Raw genomic sequence first — 10,179 nt, 5'->3', positions numbered from 1 at the left:
AAACTTGGTCAGGTATAGCCCCTGGCAACGGTCACAGTAAATAGTATGTGTAGCTTTTGGCGTGAATGCTCTTCGATAGAATGGCTTGTTTTGAAGACTAAAGAATGTTGAAAACCCTTTCTTAGTAGAAGTCACTGGGGACACTTCTGCTACATCTGTCACAGCCCTGAGTGGACAGAGATGAATTAATATGACAATATGAGCTGGAGTTGTTGAGTAGTTGCACTGTTTAGACTTCTTGTTCTCTGCCTGGGAATTCACTTCCAAACTTGGTGAATTGTGGTTGGGGGGAGGGTGGGTGGCTATTGTTTCACTATAACTGTCCCAAGATGCACTAACAGGCGTTTTTTAAATCCATGGTGTTTGTGGAAAGGGATGCCATTTACTTTTCTTTTTTTTAATCACGCTATTGCGTTTTTAATGTGTGTGTGTGCCACCTTCCAAGTAAAAAGAAGCCATTTAATGCGTTAAACCCACAGCTTTGAGAATTAACCTATGTGTACATAATATCTATTTGCTGGCTTATATTGTAAGTGAAAAAAAATACTCAGGGCCTCTCAACATATAAAAACAAAGGAAAACAGTCCATTTCAAATGGAAAAGATGCCATGAAAGGGTATATTTAAACTTTTTTTTTTTTTCTCAGACCATATTGTCATGTAAACAATTCTTCTATATTCTTTTCTGTCAAAAATAGTACAATTAACCTAATTTAAAGACAGGCATGCAAGAAGAAAAGATAATAAAGAAGTTATGAATATTCACAGAAAAGAGGCAATGTATACACTGCAACTCATTACAAGTGTATTATTCAAACCTGTTTACCTTCTGTTCTTGTACTTTAACCACATGTTAAGACATAGGGGTTGTGATGCCATTTTAAACATGTGCTATGGTGCACATTATCCTACCTAAATCACTTCCAAAACTACTTCAGAGGCGTTGCATGATTTTAAAGAAGAAAAAAAAAGACATCATTTTAAAAATAGGCGGATGGAAGATATCTAGAGAATCTGGTGAACAATGTAAACGGGGCACAATATGCATGCTTGTCGACCAGATCCCAACAGAGTTTTTGTTCTAGTTGGCTTCAGATCTTAAAACGCTCAGCTGATAACTGCCATGCATCGTACTGCACACATTTGTAATAGAACTGAATGACTACAAGATTTTATGCGCTTTCTTTTTTTGTTAACTTTTCTTTTTAAGGAGAAAAAAATGTAAATGGTCTTGAAACCCATGATTTGAACTCTTAAATTCACCGTGTTAATGTTTTTGCCCAAATGACTGAAAAATACATGCTCTGAAACTACTGTAGTTTATCAAAAGCCATAGTGAAAAGGTGCTAGATGTTCTGCTTTAGGTATAACTGTCACTGGCGTGAATGCATTAGTTTGTCATGGATCCTATGTATTCTTAAAAAGCATGTTATACCGATATCTGTAACATTGTCAGTTTAAAAAAAAATCAGTATAGTTTAAGCAATTTAAAACATAATTCTATATTCATACTAATTTCAGTGTAATACTGCACCTGCCTTTGATAGGCTCCTTCACTTAGTGTATCAATATACAATTTATTGTTCACCTAATTCGCTTAAATTTAGCACTCTTATTTTGAGTATGTATTTTATTGATGACAACTACCCTATTAAATAAAAATCAATATGTAACCTCCCTGTAAGACATAAGTAATCACAATCTTTAAGAAGAATTATAAAATAGAGTCTTGTAGTCTTTCTGTTGCAAACAATTACTGAATAATCTCACAGCTTGTGTGGTGGAAAAATGTGTTCCAATAAGCAGCTAAAAAAACATTATCGGGGATTTGTAGTGTATTAATTGCTTTGTTGATGCCATTTGTTTACCGATGGTTATTTGCTGTGGTGGGATAGTGGTTCACTGTTCTTACATCCCCTGGCCTCTAGGGGGCCTTGGCTTGATAACAGATTACCGACCCTCCCACTGAGCCAGGGGCACGTGTTCTGTGTTAGGCAGAGATTTTTGCTTTGGTACTTGCACATTTACAGTTACCTCATTTTAGCCATGTTTGTATTTTGTGGAGGAAAAAATAAAACTAATATATATTATATATAGGATACAGTTCTTCTGCTATAATTTTTTCATTCCATTGGAATCATATTGTTTGTAGCAATTAACAACTAGTTAGTGTATTATATATACATCTGTATACGGTTTGAAATTTTTAAAATTTGTACTTTTTTTAAATGAAAGTTGCTAGTTCTGCTTTATCAAGTAGTGCAATCATATTTTCTTTTTTTTATTGTGGCTGATTTGAAAGGATTGTTCACTAATAAATGTATGATGTATACTATGACTCAGTTGCTATGTGCTTAAAGTGATGGCATGCACTTCTGCTTTCCTTTTCAATTTTTTTCACTATTTCTTGTGACGGTCTCATAACATATAAGTCTGTACTGCACAGGCTTTCTGCCGAGAATACTAAATATTCGTTAGAAAATATGGGGGATGTGCCCCGACAAGATTTATGTAGATAAAACCACAGGAAACGCTACATTGAAGCAGGCAGGACTTTATGCAGTAAGTGAAACTAGGCATGGCTTTTCCTCTCCCTATAAAACTTCGACAATACAAGAGCGCAAATGGCAGTAGATAAATTCCCCTCGGGAGCAACTGATAATAGTGGTAGATTTGTTTTTACAAACATGAACCAAAATAAATTAGGGAAAATGCTGCATAGTATGCAATTAATTTTGCAAGTCATTCACATAAAAAATAAAAAACACATCTACGTCAGACTTAAAAAAAAAATGGAACAGATCAGATATAAGTGTAGTTGAATGAACCCACATTTTTCAATATTTAATTTAGAATTGGAAAATTACATTTTTACATGACCAGCCCATTCAGATGTTAAGTCAGGCAAAATGGGAATCGATGAATAACCACAGGCACATTATGGGCAGACTACTACACTACATAAAACCATGTAAAAGCTGTGGTCCGTTTACATTTTGCTGTATTTTCAAAATATTGTTATGAGTCAGTCTGCATTTGTATATACCGGTAGCAACCATCCCACATATGGTCCGTTTATGAGTCAATGGGAAAGCATACAATTTGTTGTTGTTGGGATTCTTCTTTAAATAACTAACCTATGTACAGAGTATGGCTCACTTAGAACAGGTTTTCCACATTTTTCTGTTCCCAGATCTACACACACGATTGGAAAATAACACACTGGCTCTGCACAACAAGTTGAAATCACAATCATGGCAAATAAACCAGAGTCCAGACCATTTCTATAGGGGTCAGTCACTATGTGAGAAGCACATATGCAATTGTAAGGCAAAAGGTTTAAAATTGGGATTTCATGTACTTTAAATATTTATAATTTATTTCCATAATGTATCCTGCAGCCATGTTCTCAGAATCATACACCAGCCATCCAATGACAGTTTTGTCTTTAAATTAATCTACCATTTTCTTATATTTTGGTGAAGATATTTTTTTAATTGAAACAATGAAAGGAATGGCAGGGCCACTGGTTTTCAAATAACTAAAAAAATTAAATAAAAGTATAGTATAGGTAGCAAAGGATACAGAGCTGGGACACAGATATTTGTTCACACCGACCTCCATGAGTTCACGAACAGACTTCCAAAGAAGTTTATATTTATTCAATAAAATGCAGGAATCTTCAGGCTATCGGGAACCCCGTCAACTCCACCAAATGTGGTCGGCATATCAGGGCGTTAAAATGTGTTTTTCCAAGGTTAGCAATTTCTCCACAAGAATCCCATGAGCATGAACGGCCATTAACCAAAAAAAAAGAAAAAAGAAAAAGGGTGACTGGGGTGGAGAGAAAGGGGTCTTGGGGGGAGAGGGCAGGGGGGGGGGGGGGCGGGGGTCTTCCAAACAGGAAGAGTTCACTGTTAATCGTCTGTGAGGTCCTGAACAAAAAGGACCTCTGAGCGGCTGAGTCCTGCCTCCTTCAGGGTGGGGGGGTTGGGCTGCTCCTCGGTGGGGAGGCAGGGCAAGACTCGACGGGGAAAGTTTGTGACTATCTGGTACTTCTCTGGGGTTTCTTTCAAAGAGAACAGGAAGTCATATATAACCTGCAAGGGGAGAGAAAGACAGTTTGAGACACACAGAATAAGAGGAGGGGGGGTAGCTACCCCAACCAACACCCCTGTAAATGACTTGGGCCCGTTAACTGAGGCTTTGATTATTTTAACTTGGCACATTTCTCATGCTTGAGTAGGAGACCTACCGTCAGTGACTGATCAAACAGGAAGCGTCTCTCTACTCGTGTGTCGTTGGGCAGCTTGAAAACTATCTTGACACTCTCTGGATCATCTGCGGGAGGCTCCTGAGGAAGACATTCGGACTTCCTCTCCTTCTCCTCCTCGAGGTTCTGCAGCCACGGCAAATACAACGATGAATGCAAGAGGACAACAACATTGTTGTTATTGGCTGAATTCAAAGAATGCACCATCAAGTCATACCCTTCGCTTCCGCTCCTCGGCTAGAGCACTCTGTAGGACCAGCTCCTCCTCTTGTCTCTTCTGCTCCTGCTCCTCCCTCTTCTTTCGGTCTTTCTCCTGGTCAGCGCGGAGAGACATCAGGTAGGCCTCGTCCTGCTGCTGTCTCAGCACTTGGGTCTGGTTCCTCTCCTCCCTGAAACACATACATACACACAACCTGCAGTTGTAGGAGAGGTCAACCCACACCTAGACAACATCTATTGAAACCTGAAAAATATTTCAAGATTATAGTTGTCTCATGTATAGCAAGTTAATCTTTTGTCAGTGTACAAGTAGACGCAAACTCATGGCCAAACCAAAACACTAGACCAAACACTTATGATTGGTCACAAGAGTAGTTCCAACTGAATTCTCACTCCCATGCAGATGGGCTCAAAAGTCAACGTTCAAGTGCTATGTGACATGTGTCCCCTACCGCTCCAGACGCTCTGACACCAGATATGTTTGGTTGGCTTCCATGATGAAGTTGAGTTGGTTGATGAGGTCTTCTGGCTGAACCAGCCCTTCTAGTCTGCCCACAACAGTCATCTTTCGGTCCTTCAGCATTATCATGGCCAGGAATGGATAGGTGTTCTCGCGCAGCGCCTGGGAAACTGAAATGAATGATCACACATACAGGATTGTATTAGTTGGATGACCAGAAAAGCATTATAATGAAATGTATAGATGAGTGACGAAGCAAATTATTATCCATTACTGTGCCGTAGAAGCACTGCAAGATGGACACAAAAAAGGAAAGTGAACCATTCTATCATGACCACCACAAATCAATCAAGCAAATAATGTGTGTAAAAGCACATTTCACTACCTCTGAATCCCTCGGGCTTGCTGGTGGAGCATGCCCAGAAGAGCATCCGCGCGTTAATGAAGGTTACAACCTCTTCTGTACACAATGTGGAGCTGAAAAATGGAAATAAAAAAACAGACCTCAGGATAGATAACTAACATTAACTGATTTTTCACAATACAACCAAAAAAAATTGTTTCAGAGCGTACCGGCAGAACTCGTCAGTGTCCTGGTGGTCCTCTCCGTGAAGGTACACTAACAAGTAACGGAGCTCGCGTTTGGCATCATTCAGCGCCTGTTTTTAACACACAAAGCATTATGAGTTAGGCCTCGAATGACTGGAATTCCTTGAGGAAGGGTTTTTTCCAGCTGGAAAGTTGTCCTTAGTGAAGCTCACCTGGCTGTATGTCCCCTGGTAAAATACTGGGTGTGATCGACCATACTTCTCCTCAAAGGTTTGAATGAAGGACACAACATCCCCTACTGGGTCGGTAACACGGCCGCGGGGGTCCGGCCGTACAAATCTCAGGGCAAACCTGAGGGGAACAGACACGGTGCGATCAATACCTTTTAGCTACCCGTCTCCTCCTACTGAATCAAGAGTGCTTCTGCTCACCTGAATACATCCAAAAGGGTGTAGTATGTCAATCGGAATGGTAGCATTATCAAGTAGTAGCTCCATCCTAGTAATCCCTAAATTAAATCAAATTGGGAAACAATTAAAGACTTGAGTGCATGTTGGGTGGAGTGCATTACTAGCAGCAAGCCTCAACATGTGTCCATATCATACTGACCGGAACCTTTAACATCCTTAAGTTGTTCGATTTTATGTTAAATGGTATAATTCATAAAATGATAAAAGATTATGTAGACCTACCCGTGGTTGTGGCCTTGAGACAATGTAACTATACACTCTGTGGTCGGCAGTGTTGACTTGTAAGGGCCTGGATGGCGGAGGGTTAAACACACTTGGAACTCCTTCCTGTTCATTAAGTCTGTCTTGTACTGCTGCCTGTGACAAAGAAGTGGTATACGACTATTCAAACTAAAAGTATTTCCTCTGGACAAAAACACATTGCCATGGTATTGTAGAGGCTTTGGTCAGTAAACTGAAAAGATACAGGGACGCTATTCATTTCCGCATCACCTCAATGTTCCAATTGTGCTGTTCTAGTGTACGACGACATTGGTCCATGGACTCCAAGCCAGTCAGGTCCTGTTGGGGAGGAAAACGTGTTGTCCATCAAATAATACCCCAATTGCAAACACTTAAGAAATCTCTCAGTTGTGTGGCTGGCGAGGGTTGATTAAGCGATAGGTCATCACCATCACATACAGCTTCCTAGACTAGAGCCAGTAGAAGCAGTGGGTTAAGATGCACTGTCACTTTAGTTTTCCACTGGCTATGCTAGCTGTCCATCCAGCAGACGAACTAGTCATCAAGCTACACCAGAGGAAGATTTGATATGGACAATATCGTCCTGCGGAGGGGGGGGGGGACATTTGAACCAGTTTAAACGATAACAGTACTTATTGTACGGACGAAACTTAAACCAACATGACAGTTCATCCCATGGTTATCCGGCTAACGTTACTTTAGTCTAATTCTGCAGAGGCTAATCGCGGAGCTAAACGCGTCCACTGAGGATACGTCTAATAGTGTGTTTGACGATAGCCCGTTCGGGTCTAAAAGAGTGCAGGGTAGTAGTGTGGGTCGCCCGGGTCGTCATTCGAATGGTTAGCTTAACATTAGTCAGCTAACCCAGTTAGCACAGCAGCTACGCTTAAGTTGACGGTTGTCGTAGGGCGCTAGCGTACTGAAGTTGACTGCACGAAAAGCGGGTTGATTCACGCCGCGGTGGGACAGTACATCGGACTGCCCGGGCGTCCGTAAACAGCTATCGGTGTACAGAACGATGAAATCGGAGGTGTCGCGACACATTGCGAGGGGTCTACCTGGAATTGAAGGAGTTTTTCAGTCTGCGCCTGAGATAACTCTTGCTCCTCTGGCGCCGCCATCTTACCTCGCCAATCATTAAGCGAGACGTGAGAACGTAAAAACTCTACGCAGGGTACACCGACGCAAAAAGCCTGCCTAGTAAACTGACGTAAAGACCCTGTGCTGATAGTAAACTGACGTAAAAAAAACACCAAAAAAAAACCTGCTGATAGTAACCTAGGCCCGGCCGTCTAGCTCCCGGGATGTGGGCCCGACGAGATTGTAGCTCCATCATCTTCTTCACTTATCTATTTTTTTATTTAGGCTCATTTGATATGCAAGATAATTGTATTATATCAGAATTAATAGTTATCAATCAGTAGTATGTATATAGATCCATTTCTAGTAAAAAAAAAAAAAATAAGCCGTCTGATGTCTGTGTTTGTACATTCACACCACTGCTTGTGTTTTTGATTTGCGTCTTTCTGATCTAGAGTGACACCCTGAAGCATCTGAAACTCAGGGTGTCAGATAGTTTGAAACAAAAAGTATAGAGGCAGGTTTACACAGAACGGAGCAGAACTGAATTGTGTGGTACATTCTTAGATAACAAAAATGACTTTTGGTTAGAAATGTTTTATTCAATTTCTTGTATATGATTTTTGTTAACAGTGAAGTGAAACTCTCCCCCAAAAAAAGAAAGAGTTTCATTTGAAATCTGCTCCCATTGGAGAATGTTTTTGTTAAACATTCTCAAACTAGCAGATGGTTCACCTGCATAGCAGCAGGTGTACCTAAAACATCAAATCACACAAAGATCACTCATCATTAGCTCAAAGTGTTTGAGCTCCAAAATTCACTTTTTTCCTTCAACCATAATTATATGGTAGCCATGTTTGGTCTTTACTGGGGGATCTGTGTAGACTGGTTTATCCATCGAACTGTTAGGCAAGGCAAATGCTGCATCCTGAAATGGTCCAACCATTGATCCTCGCGTCATCCAGCCCAAATCACCCTGTTCAAACAAAAACAAATAATTTATTTATGCATATTCCATAATCATTCAAATAAATTATTAATAAATGTTTAAAATAGATGTATTGTTGCTGTATTAATGGCTTTCATCCCCACCAGATAAGATGACTCTTTCATCCAAATTAAACATTTAAATAGCTCTAACAGAATATGTTCTGAATATCATAATGCCGGTTTGAGTTATAAACCATTGTCATCTCTCGTGGCTTCACCAAAACAACCTTAAAGTTAACAATATAATGGATCAAAATGATATTAACTATATGGCCATCGTTTACACTCATAGGCTCACTTACGCTGAATGCTATTTGGCAGTCATTTTTACAAATTATATTGGTGACAGGTGTTTCAGTGAAGCCAGGAGACACAGTTAAGATGGTTTGATCACCCAGACCGGTATTTTCCTTTAAGAAGTGTTCATGAGATTGAGAGGGTAAATCTGTTTTTTTTTGTCAATAATGCATGATCTTACTCCTTGTCTGGCTTTGTCTTCACTATATTGTGTAGCTACTTCGCTGAATCGAACACCAGCCTTTAACTTTTCCATGGCCTCCATGCATTTCCCATGTTTTTCACATAAGATATGCCGGACCTAGGGAAATATGCACGTAAAAAAAAAAAAAGATTACCTCATTAGCTTTAAGTGATGGGCAACAGCAAACCACAGCTGACATTTAACAAGTGATGCTTAGTCAGGCCTGAAAGTAACAGTAGTGACTGTTCCTCCATCCTGCAAATCATTTATTGTATCATACCAATAATAGTTGTGCAAGGCCAAAATTGACACAAGGAGTGATGAAGCTTTTAGAAAGGCCAGGGTCGCACTCACACATTATGCGTACAAATGAACACACTACTGGCTGCTGAAGACAGCAAATAAAAAGTGATGACAGTTACATCTTGACTGAACACTGTTTTACGTGTTAATACGAAGCTCCTCGTTGGGTTATATTCCTATGATATTCGTATACAGAATGGCCATATCGTGGTTACCTTCACAGCAGTACCACCCTTCGGTGCTTTTTCGTTTTTGTCTGAATCTCCACTTCCGGAGGCAGCAGGAGCTGTGAATAATAAGGCATATTCAATTAAATAATGTTTAATCAGAGTGACTATTTCATTCATTGTGAAGTGCATGCTATCGAATTAACCATGAACATCAACGATGTGATCTCACAAAAGTTCCAACAAAACGGGTTTGCCAATGCCTACCTTTACCCCCCTTACCACCTTTCCCCTCCTTCCCACCTTTCCCCTCCTTCCCACCTTTCCCCTTTGGTGGCATTATCTAGCAACGTGTTTTTCTTTTAGAATACATACAACGGAGTAAGCACGTTAATGTGAGCTCTTTGAATGCTGTGGTAAACATGCGCTACGGAGTTCCTGTCAAGTGGAGCGCACGCGCATGCGCATGCGCATACTAAACACAACAAAACAACTCCTTTTGAAACAGCAATTTTAGTATTACGGTCTTTGTCATCATCATCATTGTTTTTTAATTAATGTTATCTTTGGCGACACCCACTAAACTTGGCTGGATGTTTTGCAAAACGAGCATTTCACTTTTAGCTTCATGTGGTGACATAATGGCCTACCGCTGCCCCCTTGTGGCAGGATTATTATTTGTTTGAGCTTTCGGCTCACTAGTAGAACCACTGGTTCTGAACCAGTATAGATTACTACGTTTGAACCATAGTTTAACTTACCTCAGAGATCTTTCAATCCAGTTTATCTCTCTCTCACACACACACACACACGCACACACGCACGCACGCACGCACGCACGCACACGCACACGCACACACACACACACACACACACACACACACACACTTTCATTTCATTTCATCATACATTTTCGTAATATTACGTTTATTAGTTGATTAAATG

At 40.3% G+C, this 10,179-nt stretch overlaps 2 protein-coding genes across 2 annotated transcripts; both read right to left on the bottom strand.

Moving 5' to 3' along the window:
- Window positions 1-2,812: 2,812 nt before the first annotated feature.
- Window positions 2,813-7,371, bottom strand: faf2 (Fas associated factor family member 2). The gene is made up of 11 exons (XM_084468989.1): window positions 7,272-7,371; window positions 6,463-6,531; window positions 6,193-6,327; window positions 5,932-6,008; window positions 5,713-5,851; window positions 5,525-5,610; window positions 5,337-5,428; window positions 4,944-5,121; window positions 4,490-4,661; window positions 4,255-4,398; window positions 2,813-4,099 (listed from the first exon to the last, which is right to left on the bottom strand). Exons 1-11 carry the CDS (start codon window positions 7,332-7,334, stop codon window positions 3,917-3,919), a joined length of 1,338 nt encoding a protein of 445 aa, XP_084325115.1. The 5' UTR covers window positions 7,335-7,371; the 3' UTR covers window positions 2,813-3,916.
- A 510-nt stretch (window positions 7,372-7,881) lies between these two features.
- On the bottom strand, window positions 7,882-9,625 carry pin4 (protein (peptidylprolyl cis/trans isomerase) NIMA-interacting, 4 (parvulin)). The gene is made up of 4 exons (XM_084470004.1): window positions 9,502-9,625; window positions 9,283-9,353; window positions 8,762-8,881; window positions 7,882-8,269 (listed from the first exon to the last, which is right to left on the bottom strand). The coding sequence occupies exons 1-4, from the start codon at window positions 9,572-9,574 to the stop codon at window positions 8,111-8,113; spliced, it is 423 nt and encodes a 140-aa protein (XP_084326130.1). The 5' UTR covers window positions 9,575-9,625; the 3' UTR covers window positions 7,882-8,110.
- Between the last annotated feature and the right edge of the window lie 554 nt (window positions 9,626-10,179).

Source organism: Micromesistius poutassou (genome assembly GCF_964030765.1).
Source record: "Micromesistius poutassou genome assembly, chromosome: 6".
NCBI classification, from domain to species: Eukaryota; Metazoa; Chordata; class Actinopteri; order Gadiformes; family Gadidae; genus Micromesistius; species Micromesistius poutassou.
The sequence above is the reverse complement of the archived record's forward strand: the minus strand, read 5'-3'. Positions and strand labels throughout refer to the sequence as shown.